The sequence below is a fragment of the Notechis scutatus genome, chromosome 1 (assembly GCF_049901735.1).
Source record: "Notechis scutatus isolate UNSWTSFEM ecotype Mainland chromosome 1, rNotScu1.2, whole genome shotgun sequence".
Lineage (NCBI taxonomy): Eukaryota > Metazoa > Chordata > Lepidosauria > Squamata > Elapidae > Notechis > Notechis scutatus.
Window position 1 is genome coordinate 5,168,172 of NC_142009.1, and position 25,669 is coordinate 5,193,840.

General features: G+C 44.2%; 1 protein-coding gene across 1 annotated transcript in view; it reads left to right on the forward strand.

Moving 5' to 3' along the window:
• The window catches only part of TRPV3 (transient receptor potential cation channel subfamily V member 3), a 55,843-nt gene that overhangs the window by 4,668 nt on the left and 25,506 nt on the right, over window positions 1-25,669 (forward strand). The window contains exons 2-9 of the mRNA XM_087971051.1: window positions 4,277-4,366; window positions 6,149-6,253; window positions 8,096-8,182; window positions 9,411-9,568; window positions 13,186-13,362; window positions 17,938-18,078; window positions 20,334-20,614; window positions 24,705-24,881. Coding sequence (XP_087827177.1) covers window positions 4,277-4,366; window positions 6,149-6,253; window positions 8,096-8,182; window positions 9,411-9,568; window positions 13,186-13,362; window positions 17,938-18,078; window positions 20,334-20,614; window positions 24,705-24,881 — 1,216 coding nt within the window. The remainder of the gene's footprint in view (window positions 1-4,276; window positions 4,367-6,148; window positions 6,254-8,095; window positions 8,183-9,410; window positions 9,569-13,185; window positions 13,363-17,937; window positions 18,079-20,333; window positions 20,615-24,704; window positions 24,882-25,669) is intronic.

A 25,669-nucleotide genomic window follows, 5' to 3' on the forward strand; every position in this document is an offset into this window, starting at 1 on the left:
TAAAGCATGCCTGGCTGGGGGATTCTGGGAGTTGAAGTCCACCCCTCTTAAAGCAAGCTGGCTGGGGGATTGTGGGAGTTGAAGTCCACCCCTCTTAAAGCAGGCTGGCTGGGGGATTCTGGGAGTTGAAGTCCACCTATCTTAAAGCAAGCTGGCTGGGGATTCTGGGAGAGTCCTCCTCTTAAAGCAGGCTGGCTGGGGATTCTGGGAGTTGAAGTCCACCTCTAAACAGCTGGCCTGAAGTCCTCCTCTTAAAGCAGGCTGGCTGGATTCTGGGGGGACCTCTTAAGCTGGCTGGCTGGTTCTGGGAGTGGAAGTCCTCCTCTTAAAGCAAGCTGGCTGGGGGATTGTGGGAGTTGAAGTCCACCCTCTTAAAGCAGGCTGGCTGGGAGATTCTGGGAGTGGAAGTCCACACCTCTTAAAGCAAGCTGGCTGGGAGATTCTGGGAGTGGAAGTCCACCTCTCCTAAAGTATGCTGGCCGGGAATTCTGGGAGTGGAAGTCTACTCATCTTAAAGCATACCGGCTGGGGAATTCTTGGAGTAGAAGTCCATCCCTCTTAAAATTCCCGAGACACCAGAAATACTTGAGTAGAAAGTTAAAGAGATGATCATGCATAAGGAATGCAATAGTCAGCAAAACATGTTTTAAGTTTGGGAAAGGAAGAAGGCATTAGCAAGAAACTTTTTTTCATTTACCATCCTGGATTTCCTGGTGGTGCACTATCCATCAAGCAGTAAGTAGCCCAACCCTGATGAGCTTTTGAAGGTCAGCCAAGTTCAACCAGCTACTGCCAGCAAATGCAACAAATTGGATAGCAACCTCTAATTTTCTGTTCCTCCTACTAGACTCCACCCCCTCTTCAACTTCTGAAATTCTTCTACGCCACGAACTGGATATACATGAATATTACTAGCTTATATAATTTATCTAGTTACTCATTACACCAGAGGTCTCCAAACTTGGCAACTTTAAGACTTGTGGACTTTGACACCCAGAATTCCCCAGCCGGCCTGCTTTAAAATGGGTGGACTTCCATTCCCAGAATCCCCCAGTCAGCCATGCTTTAAGAGGGTGGACTTCGACTCCCAGAATCCCCCAGTCAGCCATGCTTTAAGAGGGTGGACTTCGACTCCCAGAATTCCCCAGCCAGCCTGCTTTAAGAGGGAAGACTTCCACTCCCAGAATTCCCCAGCCAGCCTGCTTTAAGAGGGGAAGACTTCCACTCCCAGAATTCCCCAGCCAGCCATGCTTTAAGAGGAGGACTTCGACTCCCAGAATTCCCCAGCCAGCCTGCTTTAAGAGGGGAAGACTTCCACTCCCAGAATTCCCCAGCCAGCCTGCTTTAAGAGGGGAAGACTTCCACTCCCAGAATTCCCCAGCCAGCCTGCTTTAAGAGGGGAGGACTTCCACTCCCAGAATTCCCCAGCCAGCCATGCTTTAAGAGGGGTGGACTTCCACTCCCAGTATCCTCCAGCCAGGATGCTTTAAGAGGGGTGGACTTCCACTCCCAGAATTTCCCAGCTATGCCAGCTGGAGAATTCTTGAGTGGAAAGTCAACAAGTCTTAAAGTTGCCAAGTTTGGAGGCCCCTGCATTACACTGTTCGAGAGTGTCTAGTCAAAGTATGAGACATTTTGCAGCACAACACCGTACAACAATGGACTATGGAACAGCATCCCTTGACTTATGACCACCATTGGGTCCTGTTGCTAAGTGATGAGGTCATTAAGAGAGTCCTGCCCAAGTTTATGAGCAATTTTTTTTTTGCTGCAGTCTTTAAACAAATCACATTCATTAAGGGAATCCGGTTTGCTCCATGAACTTTGCTTATTCGAAGCCGGCTGGGAAAGTTGCAAGCAGTGTTCAGATGACGCAGGTCAGCGTGGTTGTTAAATTAAGTAACATGGTCGTTAAGCAAATCTGGCTTCCCCTGTTGATTTGTCAGAAGGTCGCAAAAGGGGGATCACTTGACCCCTGGGACACTGCAACCATCATAAATGTGAGATAGTTGTCAGGCGTTGTCCAAATGTCAGTCACATGACCCTGCCAAGGTCATAAGTGTGAAAAATGGTCATAAATCCCTTTTTTCCGTGCCAAGTGTAACTTCAGTCACTAAGCAAACTGTTGTAAGTTGAGGACTGCCTGTATATACTGTATGTACATGATGTTAGTTAGCAATCAGGGGCTCGAATCAATATGTTTACCATTTTCCTCCTGTCCTCTTTACTACAAAGAACCACCTACTGAGGTAGGATTAGATTGAGAAAGGGTGATTGCTCCAAGGTGACCCAACAGGATTGATCTTGGTTTGTGTAATTACCACGATCGCCTGACTCCCATTTGTTTATAGTAACTAGTTCATCAGGAACCTTGCATCAGGAACTGTCAAATAATCTCTCTCTGCCTCATCATTTGGGCTCAGATTAACAGATTAGTTGGAAGGGACCTTGTAGGTCATCTAGTCCAACCCACACACCCCTGCCCAAGCAGGGGACTCTCCTCTCGGAGGAGTTCAGACGTGGAACAGAAGTTTCCTTTGGAAGTTGTGGGAGCTTCATCACTGGAGGCTTTCAAGAATAGACTGGACTGCCATCGGTCAGAAATGGTGTAGTAGGGTCTGCTGATTGATTGGGGGTTGGACTAGATGACCTACAAAGGTCCCTTCCAACTCTAATCTAAAGTATACAAGCTGTGTTTGCGCCCCTCGCTCAAGGAAAGAACAAATGGCTGCTAACCTTGGCTTGATTTAACCTTGGTCAGTTTTTGTGGCTTCGTTGGAAATGTGAACCTCAGCCTCTTTGGGGAATGTATGGATTCAATGCATTGGATACAACCATAACATGGATTAATTCAAAACCAGCATGATGTGAGAATAAGGCCCCTGTGTGTGCATTCACATGTAACACAGAGACTAAACCAAACATTGGTAGATCTGACAGCACAGAATTGCCTAACCAGGTTAAAAAAAATCAACAGAAGTCAAGGGATTCCAACCTTGGCAACTTTAGGACTTGTGGACTTCAACTCCCAGAATTCCCCAGCCAGCATGACTGTCTGGAGAATTCTGGGAGTTGAAGTCCACAGGTCTTAAAGTTGTTAAGGTTGGAGGCCCCTCCCACTTTCTTGCACCAAGAGGGCATTAGCAAGACTTCAACACATCATAGGCCGTTCCTCATTGGCCAGAGAATTGGCAGAGGGTGTGGCTTGCTCACTACAGCCAATGGGGGCTGGGGAAGGGCACTCAGCATTGCCAGCTGCTCCCAGACAGTTCTCTATAATAGGGTCACAACTGGGCTGGTCTGTCTCTTCAACTCTTTTGCACAGAGGACCCGGTAGGCAAAATAAAATTAAAAATTAAAAATGGTGATTAATTAGGTTTCCATGTTCAGACAATACGAAACATGGTGGAACTGAGTTTAATCCTTTATGTGATTGCATCCATTTTGATGCTAAATTTAACACTTTGTGCACGTGAAAGAGAGTTGAGTGGTAATTCTGCTTTTGTTTTTTGTAACTTGCAAATTCATTAACCCTTTTTGGGGGCCCAATTAATTTTTTGGAGGGGATGAGGTTACTTATTTGATTTATTAAATTTATATGCTGCTCATCGAGCTATCCAAAGCAACTCTGGGTGGACATGGGGGGTTCTTTGTAGCTTCCTGCTTAATCCAGGTCTGCAAACTGGACTAGAAACTTGAAAAAGCAAATTGAAGAATGCAATTGTGTCTATGATATTTCCAGAAATAAATCTCTGCTCGGAGAATGTGGTTTAATTTTGAGTGAAATAAGAGAAGGAAGTCAGAAAAATCAAGATGGTGATTGGGATTAAAAGGCCTCTCCTTTTATGGCTGCCATTTTGACTTTTTTGACCTTTTTGACTCCCTGCCGAGCTGGAAAACCACCCGCTTGCTACTGTTGTGTCTAATCCACTTGTTGTGCCTTCTGGGTTACAAACATTTGATATTTAAATGTGTTTATGCAACCAGGTTCAATCCAGGTCTGTAAACTGGACTAGAAACTTGAAAAGGCAAATTGAAGGATGCAGTGTGTCTGTGATATTACCAGGAATTGAGCTCAGCTTGGAGAGTTTGATTTCAACTGAAATATGGGGTGGAAGCTCAGGTGGCAATTGGGATGAAACAAAATGGCAGCCCTTTGTGGCTGCCATTTTGATTTTTTTGACTCCCTGCCCATTGCTGCCACGTCGAAGCCCCTTGTTGCTTCTTCTGGTTGACGAATGTCCGATATTTAGACGTGTTTTTCCTTTGCAACCAGGCTCAATCCTGCCTCTCTTCTTTTTCCTTCCACCCTCTCTTGGCGCATCAAACCCAGGCAGATCCCAAACACCACACCTCACCTGGGCAGGTAGGTGTGACCCACCACAGAATGACTGGACTTCCTTTCTCTTTACTCAGTTGCTGTAGTTCTTAATATATTTTTTTTCTCTCCTGGTTTTTGGGGGGCTTTCCTTTAATATGGGTTTATTTCCTAAGATCACAAGATTCTAGGTTCCTAGAGGTCTTTCTTCACAGGGTGGACTTCAACTCCCAGAATTCCCCAGCCAGCAAGGCCACACCCCCTGCTGAGAATTCTGGGAACTGGAAGCCACAAAGTTGGATTGGAAAATGTTATAGATTCTCAATCTCGGACTCTTTAAATTGTGTGGACTTCAACTCCCAGAATTCCCCAGCAAGCTGGCTGGCGAATTCTGGGAATTGAAGTCCACAAACCATGAAGTGGCCAAGGTTCAGAAATACAGTAATTTAATCCAATTCAGTGGTCTCTGTAAAGACAGGGTCACAAAAAAATTGAGATGGTGGCCACAATCACACGATTGTTTGTTTTTTAACATGTGACCTATGGTTATGGCCTCCATTTTGACTCTTTTGACCCTTTCGGCCTGAACTCCATTCCACTTCCTGCTGTCTTTCAAGACGAATGGATTTTTTCTTTTTAGTCAGGATTATACCACTTTCCATTCTGCCTTCCCCGAGGTGCAATTAGACTACATTTCCCATCATTCTCCACCGGTAACCTGGTGTAACCTGGTGTAAAGTTAAGCAAAATTGGAGGGAAGGTCACTGTGAGTCATAGATGGAGAATGAAAAGTCCTTGAAGAGAACATCCTTAGCCAATGATGAGATAGTCCTGGGATAATAGAGAGGATAAAAGAGGGAAAAGTCATTCCGGGTTGATGCCCTCAGGAAGTTATAGTGACAGATAGACTTTTCTTGTCCATGGAGCTTCAATAGATACATGGATGGATGTTTCTATGGATAGATTGGTAGATGGATAAGTGGAAAGATAAGTGAATGGATGGATAAATGGATAGATGGATGATATATGGAAGGATGGATGGATGGTTCTATGGATAAATTGATGGGTGGCTAGATGAAAAGATAAATGGATGGATGGATGGAGGAAGGATAGATGGATGGATAGATAGAAAGACGGATGGATGGATGGATAAATGGAAAGATGAATGGATGGATAGATGGATGATATATGGAAGGATGGATGGATAGATGGAAAGATAAATGAATGGACTAGTGGATGGAGGAAGAATATAGATGGATGGATAGATGGAAAGATAAATGAATGGGTGGATTGATGGATAGATGGATGATATATGGAAGGGTGGATGGATGATTCTATGGATAGATGGATGGATAGATAGAAAGACAAATAGATGGATGGATCTATGGATAGATGGATGGATGGATAAATGGAAAGATAAATGAATGGATGGATAGATGGATGATATATGGAAGGATGGATGGATTGGTGGATAGATGGAAGATATATGGAAGGATGGATGGAGAGTTCTATGGATAGATTGATGGATGGGTAGATGAAAGGATAAATGAATGGAGGAAGCATAAATGGATGGATAAATAGACGGATGGATGGATGGATCTATGGATGGGTAAATGGAAAGATAAATGAATGGATGGATAAATGAATTTTATATGGAAGGATGGATGGATGATAGATGGAGGAAGGATATAGATGGATGGAAAGCTGGAAAGATGAATAAATGGATTAATGGATAGATGGATGATATATGGAAGGTTGGATAGATAGATGGATCTCTTTCTCTTCCATAACTCCCACTAATCCAGCTTTTTATCCAAATACATCCAACAGTTCCCATTTTTTTCTGGAGATCGAAGCCTTCGAGAGCAACGTATCGCCAAGCCGGACGTCTCCCCCCATCTTCTCCAAGCCAATGGACTCCAACATCCGCCCATGGTGGGTACCGATGGATTCCTCTGTTTTATTGGATTGATAAGCCCCCCCTCCGGCCCTCCCCCACCCAAATCCCCCAAAGCAAGGTGGGATGAACACTGCACGGAAGCATTAAATCAGCACATGTCCCACCTCCATTCAGACGTCCTCCTCTTCCAGGGTGGGGGAGGGGAAGGAATGGAAGAGCTAAGGGTTCAAAAAAGATGAATGATGTAGCCACAACCATGGGATAAAAATCCTTTTTATTTACAATTGTTCCCTCTTAAAATTTATAACCCCCCCCTGCGCAAGATTCAATCCTATGTAGAGGCTAATTGTGATGACCCAAAAGGGCGTGGCACAAAGGCAACATAGTTAAATAAGCAATAAGAGTCCCTTTAATGCCTCCAACTTTGCCCCCAATGTCCAGGTTACCTTCGGCTGGAGAAAAAAATAACTCTCCCAAGAACAGCCTTTAAGTGGCGAAAATTCAGTCCAAAAACAAAGTACATACAAACTGTAACTAAAAATCCACACAAACTTTGCTGCAGTAATTAACTTGACAAGTCAGGAGAAGGAATTGCAGACTTTAAACACTGAGTTCCCAGCTGCAGCTCATGAAGGGAATCAGGGCCCTTTCCTCTCCCGTAAGCCACGCAACTCTTGTTGCTCCCTTCTCCCTTCTTCCCTGTGTGCCCTAAGATGAAGAGAGGGTGGACCTGGGTCTTCCTCCAAACTCCCTCTGCCTTGCTCTACCTCCCCCCGCTGCTCTGCCCAGCCGGACTTTGCCCTTCCTCGGTTTCTTCCACAGCGAACGGAGCCACATTCCCACTCCCTGTCAGCTGCTCAGCCTCCCCCTCCGAATCAGATTCTGACAGGGGCATGACACTAATAGTTGGAATAGACTCTCCTGCTTGAGCAGGGGGTTGGACTAGATGACCTCCAAGGTCCCTCCCAACTCTGTTATTCTATGATTAAACACAGTTATGAAATTCGGCCTGTCGGCTAGTCCTTGACATATGACCACGACGGAGCCCCAAATGTCCATTGCTAAGCGAGACAGTGGTTGGGAGTCCTGCCCCGTTTTCCACGACCTTTCTTGCCACTGTTATTAAGCGAATCACTGCAGACGTTAAGTGAGTAACAGGGGTTGTTGAGTGAATCTGGCCTCCCCGTTGACTCAGCTTGTCCGAAGGTTGTAAAAAGGGGATCATGTGACCGCAGCAAAACTGCGACCGTCATAAGCATGAGTTGATTGCCAAACATCTGAATTTTGATCATGGGGCCATGCAACGGTCCTAAGTGTGAAAAATGGTCATAAGTTTTTCAGTGGTGTTATAACTTCAAACAGTCACTAAACTGAGCCGGTTGTAAGTCTAGGACTACCGGAATATACCCTATCTGTCTGTGGCAACGAGGACCTAAGTTTGTTCAGGGTGCATCCTATCCTGGCCCTAAACAGAAAAGCTTCTCCCCCACTTCCTCAAACTTTGAAATCTCAGAGGATTTCCTTAAGAGCTTTGAACCTAGCATGGGAAGGGCACCCTAGGAGGTCATCTAGTCCAACCCCCTTGCTCGATGCAGGAATCCAAGGGAAGGTATCCCAGAATAGAGGAGGTTGTGCAACCAACCTCTTCTTGAACATGTCCAGCTTCTTCTACAACCACAATTTCCACAATTCTTGGAAACTTGGGAATTTTAATTTGGGGGTTCCAAGGAGGAGAAATTCAGACAGGATGTTGCCCGCAGATTCGCAAAAGTCGTCGTCTTCTTCCAAGAATTGACTGATGGCAGAAATAATCCGATCATTGGTTCAGACGTACTCTTGGCCTTGGCATTTTTTTTTTCCATTTCTTTTCCACGCAGTGCTTCCGCCAACTGTGAGGATATGGATTCCCCTCAGTCAATCCAGGATGACATCACGGAATACACCCCAAATGCTGAGAGTTGTTGGTAAGGCAAGACGTGGATTGTTGGGGTGGCAGTGGAAGGCTTTGTGAGGTGGGGGGCCCATAGGTCAGCCTTGGTGACTTGAAGATGAGTGGGCTTCATTTCCCAGAATTCCCCAGTTAGCATGCTTTAAAATGATGGGGAAACTACTCCCAGAATCCCCCAGCCAACTTCCTTTAAGAGGGGTGGGCTTCCACTCCCAGAATTCCCCAGCCAGGATGCTTTAAGAGGGGTGGACTTCAACTCCCAGAATTCCCCAGCCAGGATGCTTTAAGAGGGATGGACTTCAACTCCCAGAATTCCCCAGCCAGGATGCTTTAAGAGGGGAGGACTTCCACTCCCAGAATTCCTCAGCCAGGATGTTTTAAGAGGGGTGGACTTCAACTCCCAGAATTCCCCAGCCAGCCATGCTTTAAGAGGGTGGACTTCCACTCCCAGAATTCCCCAGCCAGCCTGCTTTAAGAGGGGTGGACTTCCACTCCCAGAATCCCCAGCCAGGATGCTTTAAGAGGGGTGGACTTCCACTCCCAGAATCCCCCAGCCAGGATGCTTTAAAGAGGTGGACTTCCACTCCCAGAATCCCCCAGCCAGCATGCTTTAAAAGAGGTGGACTTCCACTCCCAGAATCCCCCAACCAGTATGTTTCAGTCCACCCATGTTCGAATTGCCAAGGTCAGGGAAACTCAGCTATAGATTAATTGCTTACTTGATTAGAATTATTGATTATGTCTCCTTCTCCTGATGTGGCCTGACCTCAAGGTTTCCAAAAATTGATTGAAAGGCATGTATACGAAATGTGGGTCCAGTTATTTGTGTATGTTACGTTTTTCTGTTTGTGTCTGTTTTACTGATAACAGATAACAGATAATCAGAGTTGGAAGGGACCTTGCAGGTCATCTAGTCCAACCCCCTGCTCAAGCAGGAGACCTTACACCATTTCTGACAAATGGCAGTCCAATCTCTTCTTGAAAGTCTCAAGTGATGATGCTCCCACAACTTCCAAGCTGTTCGATTGGTTGAATTCCCGCCCCCCAAACCTCATAGCATTTGTAGAGACCCTTCCAAGCAATTTTATTATTGGTTGCACAACAGCCTGCCTAGGTAGGCCAGTCTGATGGACGCCTCGTGCCAAAAAACCACCCACCTTCCCCAAACAGGGGGAGATGTGGCTTGCCCCCTTTCTTAATCTGCACCCCGAAAAGGCACCCAACTTGTTTTCCCTTTTCCGCAGCATCAACTCAACCCAAAATTGTCAGCCGAATTCTCGTCGTAAGAAGCTGAAAAAATATCTCTTCCGGGCGGTTTCGGAAGGAAATCTGGACGACTTACAGAGCGTTCTGGCGGAAATGAAGGACCGGTCACACAGGTGCCAAAATCTGACCGTCAAAGGTTGGTGGCTTTTGTTCTACACTGCTCAAAAAAATAAAGGGAACACTTCAACAACACAATGGAACTCCAAGTCAATCACACTTCTGTGAAATCAAACTGTCCACTTAGGTAGCAACACTGATTGACAATCAATTTCACATGCTGTTGTGCAAATGGAATAGACAACAGGTGGAAAGCAGAGGCAGGTAGCAAGACATCCCCAATAAAGGAGTGGTTCTGCAGGTGGTGACCACAGACCACTTCTCAGTTCCTACGCTTTCTGGCTGATCACTTTTGGTCACTTTTGAATGCTGGCGGTGCTTTCACTCTAGTGGTAGCATGAGACGGAGTCTACAACCCACACAAGTGGCTCAGGTAGTGCAGCTCATCCAGGATGGCACATCAATGCGAGCTGCGGCAAGAAGGTTTGCTGTGTCTGTCAGCGTAGTGTCCAGAGCATGGAGGCGCTACCAGGAGACAGGCCAGTACATCAGGAGACGTGGAGGAGGCCATAGGAGGGCAACAACCCAGCATCAGGACTGCTACCTCCGCCTTTGTGTAAGGAGGGACAGGAGGAGCCCTGCCAGAGCCCTGCAAAATGACCTCCAGTGGGCCACAAATGTGCATGTGGCTGCTCAAACGGTCAGAAACAGACTCCATGAGGGTGGTATGAGGGCCCGACGTCCACAGGTGGGGGTTGTGCTTACAGCCCAACACCATGCAGGACGTTTGGCATTTGCCAGAGAACACCAAGATTGGCAAATTCGCCACTGGCGCCCTGTGCTCTTCACAGATGAAAGCAGGTTCACACTGAGCACATGTGACAGACATGACAGGGTCTGGAGACGCCATGGAGAACGTTCTGCTGCCTGCAACATCCTCCAGCATGACCGGTTTGGCAGTGGGTCAGTAATAGTGTGGGGTGGCATTTCTTTCGGGGGCCGCACAGCCCTCCATGTGCTCGCCAGAGGTAGCCTGACTGCCATTAGGTACCGAGATGAGATCCTCAGACCCCTTGTGAGACCATATGCTGGTCCGGTTGGCCCTGGGTTCCTCCTAATGCAAGACAATGCTAGACCTCATGTGGCTGGAGTGTGTCAGCAGTTCCTGCAAGACGAAGGCATTGATGCTATGGACTGGCCTGCCCATTCCCCAGACCTAAATCCAATTGAGCACATCTGGGACATCATGTCTGGCTCCATCCACCAACGCCACGTTGCACCACAGACTGTCCAGGAGTTGGGGGATGCTTTAGTCCAGGTATGGGAGGAGATCCCTCAGGAGACCATCCGCCACCTCATCAGGAGCATGCCCAGGCGTTGTAGGGAGGTCATACAGGCATGTGGAGGCCACACACACTACCGAGCCTCATTTTGACTTGTTTTAAGGACGTCACATCAAAGTTGGATCAGCCTGTAGTGTTTTTTTCCACTTTAATTTTGAGTGTAACTCCACATCCAGACCTCCATGGGTTGCTAAATTTGATTTCCATTGATAATTTTTGTGTGATTTTGTTGTCAGCACATTCAACTATGTAATGAACAAAGTATTTAATAAGAATATTGCACTCATTCAGATCTAGGATGTCTTATTTTTGTGTTCCCTTTATTTTTTTGAGCAGTGTACTTCTGCAAGGGAGGAAAAGGTGAATTCCGTGGCTGGAATAATTTTCGGGGGTGGGTGGGTTGGATGCCCAGAATTAATTTGGCACCCCCTTCCAGGGGACTACAAGGGTTGGATTTAGGAGCATCCTTGTCAGAAATGTCCAGAGAAGCATGGAAGAACGGCCCTATTTTTTGTGAGTTTGGTCCAGTGGTCAAGGCACCAGGTTAGAAACTAGGAGTCGGTGAGTTATAGTTTTGCCTTAAGTAGGAAAGTTGGCTTTGTGACTTTGGACCAATCACCAGGAGATAGTGAGTTCTAGTCCCACCTTAGCCATCAAAGACAGCTCGGTGACTTTGGGCCAATCACCAGGAGACAATGAGTTCTAGTGCCGTCTTAGGTACGAAAATTGGGTTGGTGACTCTAAGTCAATCATTAATAGACTGTGAATTCTAATTCTAATCCCGCCTTAGACAGGAAAAGGGCCTGGGTGACTTTGAGCCAGTCCCTCTCTCTCAGCCCAATCCACCTCACAGGGTTGTTGTTGTAGTAGGGAGAACGGGAAGAGGAAGACGTATTGGATATGTTTCTCGCTTTGATGCATTTGTAAAATATAAAGGTGGGATATAAACAAACAAACAAACAAACACATTGTAAAAATGTTATCTGACTGGGGACATGGTAGGACATCGACTTTCTGGGAGGGGATCCAGTAGTTTTATGAAGTAACTCTTTCAAAGCAAGAAATAGTTTCTGGTAGTTTAAGATGAGGTGAATGGTCACATTCTAGGAGAAATAGGGAATTTTCCAGAGTCCCCTGTAATGTTCTGCTATTCCCCAGGAAGTTCTGGTTCTCCCTAGAAAGTTCTGGCCTTCTCTAAAATGGTCTGCTTTGCGTTGAATGTCCTGGTTTTCTCCGGAATGTTCTGGCTTAATCTAGAACAGGGGTGGGCAAACTTTTTGGCTCGGGGGCCTCATTGACTTTTAAAATTTGACAGACGGGCCACCACCTGGTGTCGAAATTCCTGTCATTACAAGTCAAAATCAAATGAATGCAATCATTCAATCATTCACATCAAACCTTAATTCTGTACCAATCTTGGCGGGCGGATTAAAAAGACCAACGGGCGGATGTGGCCCGCGGGCCGTAGTTTGCCCACCCCTGATCTAGAATGATCTGGTTTTCTCCAGGAAGGTTTAGTTATTTCCAGGATGATCTGATTTTCTTAGGAAAGTTCTGGTATTCTCCAGAACATTCTGTTCTGGTTTTTCTCTAGAAAATTCTGCCATTCTTCAGAATGTTCCGGCCTTCCTTCCAGAATGTTTCTGGCTTTTCTCTAGAAAGTTCTTGCTTTCTTCAGAATGTTTTCCATAGAATGTTCTGGTTTCCTCTAGAAAGTTCTCCAGAATGTTTTCTTTCCTTCAGAAAGTTCTGGGTTTCTGTAGAAATTCTCTAGAAAGTTCTCCAGAATGTTTTCTTTCCTTCAGAAAGTTCTGGGTTTCTCTAGAAATTTCTGGTTTCCTCCAGAATGTCCTGGCTTTCCTTCGCAATGGTCTGGTTTTCTCTGGAAAGTTCTGTTATTATCCAGAACATTCTGTGCTTGTTTTTTCCTCTAGAAAATTCTGGCTTTCTTCAGTGTTCTTGTTTTCTGTAGAATGTTCTGGTTTTCTCTAGAAAGTTCTGGTTTTCTCCAGAACATTCCAGTTTTCATTCCGTGAATGTTTTTCCCCAGCATGGCAAGCTTTGTCCATTCACAATAATTTAATTAATTCTTTAATTAATTTAATTAATTCATTAATTCTTTTTGTGCCCCGCCCTATAAACAACTGTTTGGATCCACATCACCACATGACTGGACACCTAAAATTACTTTATTAATTTTTTTAAAACGAGCTTTTGGTTTACAATGATGCCTTCTCATTTGCCTCCCAACAAAGGGATCGGTAATTTCCTCCTAGTTACACAGCCGTAGCGTTCCCAATCAGCCTTAATTAACACAGAGGGACACCTGGGATAATTTCTCCTTATTTTACAGAATATCTGATGAATAAAATGACCTCTTCAGACACCGGGAAGACCTGCCTAATGAAAGCTCTGCTGAACATCAACCAGAACACCAAGGAAATTGTGAAGATGCTGCTGTCGTTTGCAGAAGAAAACCAAATCCTCGAAAAACTCATTAACGCGTCCTACACGGAGGAAGCCTATAGAGGTAAATTGGTGCCAGGGTTGAAAATTTTGCAAAAAAAAAGAAGCGTCAGAGAATTGCTTCTCTTCTGCACCCTGGGAAGGCTCCAAAAGGTGGAGAACAGATAACAGATAATCAGAGTTCAAAGGGACCTTGTAGGTCATCTAGTCCAACCCCCTGCCCAAGCAGGAGACCCTACACCATTTCTGACCAGAGGGCAGTCCAGTCTCTTCTTGAGAGCCTCCAGGGATGAAGCTCCCACAACTTCCCAAGGCAACTTCTGTTCCATTGGTTGAAGTTGTCAAAAAGTTTCTCCTTATTTCCAGGTTGAATCTCTCCTTGTTCAGTTTCCATCCATTATTTCCTATCTGGCCTTCAGGTGCCTTGGAAAATAGCCTGACCCCTCCCTCTCTGTGGCAGCCCCTCAAATACTGGAAGATTGCTATCCTGTCTCCCCTGGTCCTCCTCTTCCCTGGACTAGCCAGGCCCAGTTCCTGCAACCGTTCTTCATATGTTTTAGCCTCCAGTCCCCTTCATCATCCTGGTTGCTCTTCTCTGTACTCTTTCCAGAGTCTCAACATCTTTTTTGACATCTCTTCTTCGTGGCAAGCCCTGAGATATTGGAAGACTGCTATCATGTCACCCCATCCTTCTTTTCCTTAAACTTGACATGTCTTTTGTCCATCCATGGTTTGCTCAGATATTTTTTCTTTCTTTCTTTCTTTCTTTTCTTTCTTTATTTCTTTCTTTCTTTCTTTCTTTCTTTCTTTCTTTCTTTCTTTCTTTCTTTCTTTCTTTCTTTCTTTCTTTCTTTCTTTCTTTCTTTCTTTCTTTCTTTCTTTCTTTCTTTCTTTCTTTCTTTCTTTCTTTCTTTCTCTTTCCTTCCTTCCTTTCTCCATCTCTCTCTCTCTCATCTTTCTTTCTTTCCTTCCTTCCTTCCTTCCTTCCTTCCTTCCTTCCTTCCTTCCTTCCTTCCTTCCTTCCTTCCTTCCTTCCTTCCATTTGCTTTGGAGAATAGCTTGACCCCCTCCTCGCAAATATTGGAAGACTGCTCTCCTGTCTCCCCTGGTCCTTCTCTTCCCTAGACTAGCCAGGCCCAGTTCCTGCAACCGTTCATCGTATGTTTTAGCCTCTAGTCCTCACATCATCCTGGTTGCCCTTCTCTGCACTCTTTCTAGAGTCTAAGTTTAAGACCACAACTGAGCCCAAAATTTTATGTTGTTGAGTGAGAAATTTGTTAAGTGAGTCTTGCCCCATTTTGTGACTTTCCTCGCCACATTTGTTAAGCGAATCACTGCGGTTCTTGAATTAAGTAACCCGGTTGTTAAGTGAATCTGGCACACACACACCCGTTGACTAGGCTTGTCAGAAGGTCGCCAAAGGGGATCACGTGACCCGAGGACACTGCAACTGTCATAAATGTGAGTCAATTGTCAAGCATCTGAAGGAAAACCATGCGATCCCTGGGGATTGCCATAGTGGTCATAGGTATGAAAAACGGTCGTAAGTCACTTTTTTCAGGGCTGTTGTAACTTCGAACGGTCACTAAATGAACTATTGTAAGTCAAGGACTACCTGTATTTTGGCTGGATAGCGGAGAAAAAATGATAGCACTCACACAATGCCCTCAATCCTCATCCTCCTTCTTTTAACGACCCCATAATCCCTTGCAGCATGGACTCTGGGCAACTGATTGGAGCTGCGTGTTTACTGGCCGGATGCCTTTCCTGTCGCTAGTGCGGAGTTATATACAGCAGATAAATTCTCATCATGCCCAGAGAGAGAAATATCTGCCTCTACTGAGGATCGAACTCTCAACCTCCTGATTGTGAGGCGAAAGATGTCCACTTCTAGGCTGTACCACTCCCACAATACCTTCAGCCTAGTGAGAAATTCACCCAGAAGATAAATGGAAGTATAAGTTTAGTTTAGTTTAGTTTAAGTTTAAGTTTAAGTTTAAGTTTAAGTTTAAGTTTAAGTTTAAGTTTAAGTTTAAGTTTTAGTTTTAGTTTTAGTTTTAGTTTTAGTTTTAGTTTTAGTTTTAGTTTATTGTCATTGCACCTCATACCATGAAATCAAACACCATCTTCAGTGCACATCACGACCATGAAAATAAACACAAACACACATTCTTCACACTCCACACATTGAATGGAAAACCCCTGATATTGCATTCATATTGCACTATTATACAGCAGAATTCAAAAGAGCTACTGCCCTGGGATAGAAGTTGTTTTTCAGCCTATTTGTCCTTGTTTTTAATTATCCTGTACCAGCTGCCAGATGGTAATAGTTCAAAAAAAGGGGGGGTGCCCAGGATGAGATGGATCTTTGAGGATGTTTTGAACTTTCTTAAGGCAGCGGGAGCTATAAAGCTCTTCCAAAGAGGGGAGAGGGCAACCCATGATCCTCTGAGGGGCAATGACGTTCACCCTCTGGAGCGCTGTCCTATCTGCCCTGGTGCAATTGGCAAACCCTTCACAGGTGCAATAGGAAACTTAAAACTGGCCACTTGCTCCATTTGGTCTCCATGGTTAAGCAAGGGTTGGATGTCTGATCTGTTCCTTCTATAGTCCACTATAAGCTCCTTGGTCTTATTGGTGTTGAGGACCACGTTACTGTCTTATTTTTCATTCTTGTAAGTCCTTGACTTACAACAGTCCATTCAGTGACTGTTCAAAGTTACAATATCACCAAAAGAAATGACCATTTTTCGCAATTACAACCGTGGCAGTGTCCCCATGGTCACACTATTAGAATTCAGATAGTTGGAAACTGACTCGTATTTATGACGTTTGCCGTGTTCCAGGGATCACCTGATCCCCTTTTGCGACCTTCTGGCCAGCAACGTCCACGGGGAAGAGAGATCCACTTAACAACCGTGTTCTTAACATAACAACTGTGGTGATTCACTTAACAACGGTGGCGAGAAAGGCTGTAAAATGGGGCAAAACTCACAAGCCTCACTTAGTAACGGAAATTGTGGGCTCTTGTGGCTGTAAATCAAGGAGTACCTATAGATTAAATCGTAGACTAGCAAAAGTTATCCCAGTTTCTTCAGATACATCATTTCAGGTCGAGATCTGTTATTAACGCCTCGTGGTGGAGGTGAAAAAAGTCAAAATGGCAGCCTCCACGGTGCAATGATTCAAAAATCGGATCAGAGTTGGAAGGAACCTTGTAGGTCATCTAGTCCAACCCCCTGTCCAAGCAAGAGACCCTGCCTACACCATTTTTGACCAATGGCATACCAGTCTTTTCTTGAAAGCTTCCAGATTTTTCTGACCTCCTCCAGCATGGATGTTCCTGGCCATCTTCTTTTTATTGTAAAAACGGGGTACATCTGACATCCCAGAATATGTGGCTCCCAAAAGCGGGCTCCATTCCTGAGATTTCCTTGGGCCTCAGTGTACCCCCATTGCTTCTGGAGAGCCCCGAAAATGGGAAAGAGCAAAGCTTGAATAGGTAAACCATGTTTGTGTAAAGGTTTAACCACGTTTAGCAACACCCCAAGTGTGTCATAGCCACAACAAACATTTAATGTCATAGAATAAGTGTCCAGGGTGGACAGGGAAAAAAACAACTGTACTGCAAGTTAGCCAAGGAAGCAAATTATAAGCATAAAGACGCTTCCTGGAAGATAATTTTTGAAAGAGAAGCTTGATGGAAGGTTAATATGGAAGAAACCACGATTGGATGAATGACACAGGCTCACAGCAAGTCCAAAAACAAAGGAGGTTTACCATTTAAATCAGGGTTTTTTCGAGCTTGGCCACTTTAAGGAGTATGGACTTCAACTCCCAGAATTGCCCAGCTTACATGGGAGTCGAAGTCCACCCATGTTAAAGTAAGCAGGCTGAGGAATTCTGGGAGTTGAAATCCACAGGTCTTAGGGCATTCTGGCTGGAGGATTCTGGGAGTTGAAGTCTACCCATCTTAAAACATGTTGGCTGGGGAATTCTGAGAGTGGAAATCCACCCTTCTTAAAGCATAATGGCTGGGGAATTCTGGGAGTTGAAGTCCACTTATCTTAAAGCATGTTGGCTGAGGAATTCTGGGAGTGGAAGTCCACTTATCTTAAAGCGTGTTGGCTGAGGAATTCTGGGACTTGAAGTCCATCCATCTTAAAGTAAATAAGCTGAGGAATTTTGAAAGTTGAAGTCCACCCCTCTTAAAGTGGCCAGCATTGAGAAACACCAATCTGAATTATTATTACTATTATTACTATTACTATGATGATGATGATGATGATGATTGTTGTTGTTGTTGTTGTTACTACTATTACTATTACTATTATTACTACTATTACTATTATTACTACTATTACTATTATTACTACTATTACTATTATCATCATCATCATTATTATTATTACTATTATTATTACTATTATTATTACTACTATTACTATTACTACTATTACTATTACTACTATTACTATTATTACTACTATTACTACTACTATTACTATTATCATCATCATCATCATTATTATTACTATTATTATTACTACTATTACTATTATTATTATTATATATATTTTTAATATGGAAACTTACAAACCAAGATGATGATTCTGGATTTGTTCCTCCATCCCAGGACAAACAGCTCTAAACATTGCCATCGAGAGGCGTCAGTACGACATCACTCAGACCCTGATCGAGAAAGGCGCGGACGTCAACGCCCATGCCCAGGGCGTGTTCTTTAATCCCAAACGCAAACATGAAGGGTTTTATTTTGGTAAGGGTCTGACAGAAGCGGAGTATGGTGAAAAGAAGCTGTTCAACAGGTCGAGCCAGAGTGGTCAACTAACACAAAGTCACCCAGCTGGCTTTCATGGCTAAAGTGGGACTAGAACTCACCATCTCCTGGTGATTGGCCCAAAGTCACCCAGCTGGCTTTCATGGCTAAGGCAGGACTAGAACTCACAGTCTCCTAGTGATTGTCCCAAAGTCACCCAGCTTGTCTTCATGGCTAAGGGGAGACTAGAACTCACAATCTCCTGGTGATTGGCCCCAAGTTACCCAGCTGGCTTTCATGCCTAAGGCAGGACTAGAACTCACAGTCTCCCGGTGATTGGCCCAGCCAGTTTTCATACCTAAAGCAGGACTAGAACTCAACTTTGAGCCTGACCCTCTCTCTCAGTCCAACCTACCTCACAGGGGTTGTTGTTGTGGGGAAAATCAGAGGAGGAATATGTGTTGGATACATTTGCCACCTTGTGTTATTTGTAAAAATAATAAAGGCGGGATATGAATAAATAATATAAATCACATAATATGGCAACGTCCGGACAGCAATGACCAAAAGTTACATCCTTGACATGCAATGCTAATTTAGCCTCGCAATTATCCTAAATTGTGACAGTCGTTTTTGTGGTCCTCCAAACTCCAGTGTGTGGTTTTAAAAGTTGTGTATAGCCATGATGTTATTTTTTGTTTTTTGTTTCTATTTTGTGTTTATTAACTGCCCATCTTCCTTTAATATAAAGATTTGTTTCCTGGGACGGGAATTGTACTGAATTCCAATTTGTTATGTTCCCTTTGTTGTTTTTGTTCCACTCCTTAATAAATGCATAATAATACCGGTAACCCATCTTAAATAATAAATCAAGATTTAATCATGATAGTTTATGTTATTGATCAAGGTGTGGTTACAAATGAAACATGACAAAGAAAATATTATTTTTAGCAATCGCTGATCAATCTTAGTTTTTCTGTCTGGTGAAATAAATGTGTGATTGTTGGCTTCATAATTATTTTATTCCTTGCTTGACAGAAAAATACTTGTGCATTCGGATACCATGCAAAGCTCCCAAACTTTTTCTTAAGGCAAATTACCACATCATTTTTCAAACTGCTGTCAAACTACGATCTGATGATGTCTGTTGCATTCCAAATTCTGCCACTCTGTTTATTTATCTATGTGCCTATTTCTCTCTCTCTCTCTCTCCCTTTTTAGTTTTATTCCTTCCTTTCTTTCTTTCTTTCTTTCTTTCTTTCTTTCTTTCTTTCTTTCTTTCTTTCTTTCTTTCTTTCTTTCTTTCTTTCTTTCTTTCTTTCTTTCTCTTTCCATTTTTTATCAATCCTTATCTACTATCTACAAATCCATCCACCCATCCTTATCTCTGTCTCTCTGCCCCTCTGTCTCCCTTTCTATGTATCCATCCTTACCTATCTCCTATCTGTCTGTCTATTTCTATCTTTCTTTCTCTTTCTTTCTCTATCTGTCTATCTACCTTATCTAACCATCCTACCCTATCTCCTTTTTTTGTATCTGCCTGCCTGCCTGCCTGTTTGTCTGTCTGCCTGTCTATCTACATCATCTATCTATATCTTTCTATCCATCTGTCGACTCTCTGTCTCTCTATCTATTGTTTATGTATGTATGTATGTATGTATGTATGTATGTATGTATGTATGTATGAATGAATGTATGTATGTATGTATGTATGTATGAATGAATGAATGTATGTATGTATGAATGAATGAATGAATGAATGAATGAACAACTTGCCCCCAGAAGTTGTGAATGCTCCAACACTGGAAGTTTTTCAAAAAGATGTTGGATAACCCTTTGTCTGAAATGGTGTAGGGTTTCCTGCCTAGGCAGGGGGTTGGACTAGAAGACCTCCAAGGTCCCTTCCAACTCTGTTTATTTATTCTATTCTATTCTATTCTATTCTATTCTATTCTATTCTATTCTATTCTATTCTATTCTATTCTAAATTCTATTATATTCATGTATCTATCTGCCTGCCTGTCTGTCTTGTCTGTCTGTCTATATCTATTTATCTATGTATCCATCCATCCATCCATTCATCCATCCATCCATCCCCATCCATCCACCGATCTATCCACCTACCAATCCATCCATCCATCCATCCATATTATTTTAATTAAACTTGTATCCGTGTTCCTTTAAATCTTGTGAGATTTTTGAAGTTTTTGAGCTTTCATGGACCTGAACAAAAAAAAATGAAAATTATATTGCAGGCGAGACTCCTCTGGCGTTAGCCGCCTGCACCAACCAGCCAGACATCGTCCAGCTCTTGATGGAGAACAGCAAGACGGACATCATGTCTCAGGATGCCCGCGGGAACAATATCCTCCATGCCTTGGTGACCGTGGCGGAAGACTTTAAGACCCAAAACGACTTTGTCCGGCGGATGTACGACGCCATCCTCTTGAAAAGCAGAAGCCGGGATTTGGAGACAATGAAGAATAAAGACGGTTTAACGCCTCTGCAGCTGGCAGCCAAAACAGGGAAGTTAGAGGTAGGCCAAACTACGGGGTAATCCTCGACTTATGACAGTTCAGTTAGTGACCGTTACAACGGCACTGAAAAAAGTGACTTAACGGCCGTTTTTCACACTTAACAACCTCTGCACCAGCCCCAGGTGTCAACTCATAAAACATTTTCTATGCCCGTTTTATAGTTGCCAACAGAAAGGGGAGAAGGAGATGGAACAGCTGACAGGGAGTGGGAGTGTGGCTCCGGTGGTTGCGGAGGAAACTGGGGAAGGGCACAGGTCGGCTGGGCAGTCAGAGGAAAACTCAGGCCCATCCCCTTTTCATCCTAGGGCACACAGGGAGGAGTGGATAAGGGAGAAACGCGAGTGGCATGGTCTAAGGGGGAGGAAGGGGCCCTGATCCCCTTAAATGGGCTGCAGCTGGGAGGACTGGTTAAAAGAACAAACTGCGCATGGCAAAAGTTGCTGGAAGTTGCCGTTTTTCACACTTAACAACCTCTGCACCAGCCCCAGGTGTCAACTCATAAAACATTTTCTATGGCCGTTTTATAGTTGCCAACAGAAAGGGGAGAAGGAGATGGAACAGCTGACAGGGAGTGGGAGTGTGGCTCCGGTGGTTGCGGAGGAAACTGGGGAAGGGCACAGTCTGGCTGGGCATTCAGAGGAAAACTCAGGCCCATCCCCTTTCATCCTAGGGCACGCAGGGAGGAGTGGATAAGGGAGAAACACGAGTGGCATGGTCTAAGGGGGAGGAAGGGGCCCTGATCCCCTTAAATGGGCTGCAGCTGGGAGGACTGGTTAAAAGGACAAACTGCGCATGGCAAAAGTTGTTGGAAGCAACGCGTGCATTATTCTTGTCGGACCTTATCACTGTTTTGGCTTCCTCCCAACTGTGGTTGCTGCGTTATCTGGTAGAAGTCTGCCATTAATCATCCTTGCCTGTCAGTAGTAATTCCTTCAGTGCGGTTTGTGTTGGGTTTTTTTAAATTTCGAATTAACTTTACTTTGGGTGCGGACTGCATTTACTCCTTCTGTAAACTGTTTTCTTTAAGAGTTTGATTTCCAGCCAAGGATAGTTGGACACTGGGGCCAAGTTGGAGGCATTAAAGGAACTTCCTTCTATTTTTGTGCCTTGGTTATTTTTGTGTCACGCCCCGGGTCATCACAACGTGTTTCATTGGACAATATGAATTATGTGTCAGGGCTCCAACAAATCCAACCCCATTCAAATCATAAGTCTCTGGTCGCATCTCTCAGAGTTAAAAAAAATTGATTTATTAGGAGTGGCCGTGTTGGCATTACCTGGGTGCAGCCGACACTAAAATACACCATTCATTCCCCCCTTGACCTTGGTCTTCCCCTCCACCCCCTGGATGTATATTCTCCAATGGGACACATCCCTAGCCAAGAGTCATCAATCATGCTCTGCAGTAATAATCTTGCGGGCCAACAGCTTTGGGCGATTATCTGAGGCATTTAAGGAATGCACTGCTTCCCCCACTCCCTTTCTGCTGGCAACTAAAAAGACCAAAGGAGTATTTTTTTTTAGTTGACATTATGATATACCCAGAGGGGTGATGTTGTGGTTCGCCAGCAGCAGGTGCAGACGGCGGAGGTCTCGGAGAGCGAGGACTCAGATGAGGGGCCTGCGTGGGATGCAGGGATGGGGACAGGATCATCAGGGAGTGGAGTGTTGCCTTCGGAGGGGCACTTGTGGCGGCTGGCAGCAGTGAGGAAGAGGAGCCCGAGGAGCCTGTGCCCAGTGTGCATGTGCACGAGGCTGCTCGAAGGAAAGAGCAGCTTCAGCAGCATGGGTGACTCGGGAGTAAGGCTGCAAGAGATAAAAGAGATAAAAGCCAGCTGAGAAACCGGAGTTCTTTGCAGGAAGCAAAGAAGTTTTTGCACTCAAGCCTTGCGGACATTCGGACTCTCTTGGTTGGTGTTTGGACTATTTCTTGGCAACTTTATCTAGTGTTCTTGGCAGCCTTGCACCACCTTGGCAAGGCTCATTCTTACCAGAGACAATTAGTTTGAAATAGCCTTTTAATCGGGAAGGAACGGAATTCGTAAAGAATCATGAAAAGTTACCTCTGTTTCATGGTTGTTTCCTTGGAACAAGGTTTGGATCAGAACAGGTGAAGGGGAAACCAGGGTCAAGGGTGATAGTGAATTATGTGTCTCAGAATCGGCTACATCCAGGTCATGCCAACATGTTTGCTCCTAATGAATTCTTTGAAGCTTTTTGAAGTTTGGCTCAAGGCTCATGATTTAATTAGGGCGATCGCTGGAATCCAGGATCATGTGAGCAAAATTCAGATGCTTGGCAACTGACTCATACTTATGACAGTTGCTGTGTTCCAAGGTCACGTGATCCCCTTTTGCGACCGGGTTACTAACTTAACAAAGGCTATGATTCACTTAACAATCGCAGCCAGAAAGGTCGTAAAATGGGGCAACATACATTTTGGACTCCATGGTAGTCGTAACTCGAGGACTACCTGTACATAAAAGTAGTCCTTGACTTACGACCATTTGTTTAGTAACTTTTTGAAGTTACCACATCGGTGAAAAAAAGGGACTTACGACCAGTCCTCACGTTTACGACGGTCGCAGCATCTCCGTGGTTGCGTGGTCAAAATTTGGGCACTTGGCAACTGGTTCACATTTACGATAGGTGGCAGCATCCCGGGGCCATAGGATCACCATTTGTGACCTTTCCAGATGGCTGGATTCACTTAACGACTGTGTGATTCTCTTCACAACTGCAGTGATTTGCTTAACAACCATGGCAAAATGGTCATAAAAATCAGGGATGTCAATGCACACTGGTTGCCAAGTGCCAAAATTTTGATCACATGACCACAGGGTTGCTATGTCAGTTATAAGTGTGAGGACTGGTCATTTTTTTCTGTGCTATTATAACTTTGAAATGTGCTAAATGAACGGTTGTAAGTTGAGGACTAACTGTATTATACATTAAGTAGGAGATATTTTTAAAAAATCAAGATGCTGTCCAGAGCTTTCATTGCATCATTGTGGCTCCATCTTGACTCTTTTGACCCCTTCCATGAGAACATCCTGCCCTTAACTTGAACCTCTGTTTTCTTCAGAGAAGAGGGCTCAAATTTTTGAGCAGAGTTCATATCCAGGAAACCCCATTTTATTTTTCTTAGTGCCTATGTGTAACCCTAAAACAGTGTTTGTTAACCTCAGCAATTTTAAGCTATATGGACTTCCAGAATTTTCCAGGCAGCAAGGATTCTGCTTGAGAAAATATTGAATCTGGACAGGCTGACAACCCTGATCTGGATTTTGGAACTCTGGACTGGATTTTGACTATTCATCTGCGTATAAGGCTAGCTGGGCAATTCCAGGAGTTGAAATCCACCCCGCTTAAAGCACTCTGGCTTGGGAATGGTGGGAGTTAAAGCCCACTCATCTTAAAGCATACTGGCTGGGGAATTCTGGGAGTTGAAGTCCACTTATTTTAAAGAAAATTGGCTGGGCAATTCTGGGAGTTGAAGTCCACATGGCTTAAAGTCAGGGGTGAGATTCAATTTTTTTAACAACCGGTTCTGTGGGCGTGGCTTAGGTGGTGGGTGTGGCTCAGTGGTCATGTTATTGGCTGGGCATGGCCAACTCAATATCACTCACATTGAGGCACGCATCTCCTCGCCTGGCCTCTCATGACTGTGGGGATGCTGCAATAGTCGTAAGTGTGAAAAATGGTCATGTCACTTTTTTCAGTGCCATTGTAACTTTGAATGGTCCCTCCACACAAGCAAAGTACCAGCAAAGGAGGGAAAAATAACTCCAGAGACGTTCCTGAAACAGGAAGTCTAGTCCTGCCAAGAATGGAATAAGGGTTAACGGAGAGGCAGTTTCTGTAAGCAACACCAGAATGTTTCCTTCCTGCCTTCCTTACAGGATTAGTCCAGTAATTTCTTCTAACAACCAGTTCTCCGAACTGCTTAGAATGTTAACAACCAGTTCTAGCGAATAGGTGTGAACTGGTAGAATCCCACCCCTGCTTAAAGATATTGAACCCTCCCTTCCTTGTCTTTATGCAGTCTGGACTCTTAACTTGTCCTTTTCTTGACTTGGATCGTTTTAGATTCTGAAGTACATTCTCAGCAGAGAAATCAAGGAAAAACCCATCCGTAGCCTTTCCAGGAAGTTCACCGACTGGGCTTATGGCCCCGTCCAGTCCTCTCTTTATGACCTCACAGAATTGGACACCACTTCAGAAAACTCATTACTGGATATCATTGTCTATAATGCAAATATTGGGGTAAGTCCTTGGATCAGAGTGTTCTCAAAGTAACTGTGCTTCCGTTTTTCAAGGTCTTTCTTTCTTTCTTTCTTTCTTTCTTTCTTTCTTTCTTTCTTTCTTTCTTTCTTTCTTTCTTTCTTTCTTTCTTTCTTTCTTTCTTTCTTTCTTTCTGTCTCTCTCTCTGTTTCTCTCTTTCTCTCTCTCTCTGTTTCTCTCTCTCTTTCCTCTCTTTCTCTTTGTCTTTTCTTCCTCTCTCTCCTTTCCCTTCCTCTCTCCTTTTCTCCCTTTCTCTCTCTCTCTCTTTCTCTCTTCTCTCTCTCCCTCTCCTCTCTCTCTCTCTCCACACACACACACACACACACACACATTTTCTCTCTGTATCTATCTTTTCATTAGGGGCTATAAGGATTGAAATGGATACTTACAGCACTTTTCAAACTTTATCACGCTCCTGTTTGGTACATTTTCACATTTGGGGGAGGTGTGTAAGGATTGAATTTCAGGAAACCCCTGTTAAAAGCCTGAGCCAGTGTTTCTCGATCTTAGCAGATTTCAGATGTGTGAACTTCACCTCCCAGAAATGGGGAATTGCCACAGACAACGAATGCAAAACAGGCTGTCTGAAAGAGGTTGACATAAATGGTTATATAATAGATGCACATGGAACAATAATCAAAAAACAGTCCCAAGTCCTGAGATCCAGGTCAGGGTTCCCAGCCAGTCCATATGTCAGCATCTCACAAATAGAATCCACACAAATATCACACAAGAGCTGGAGATCTGATCTTGTTTCCAGCAAAGAGAAC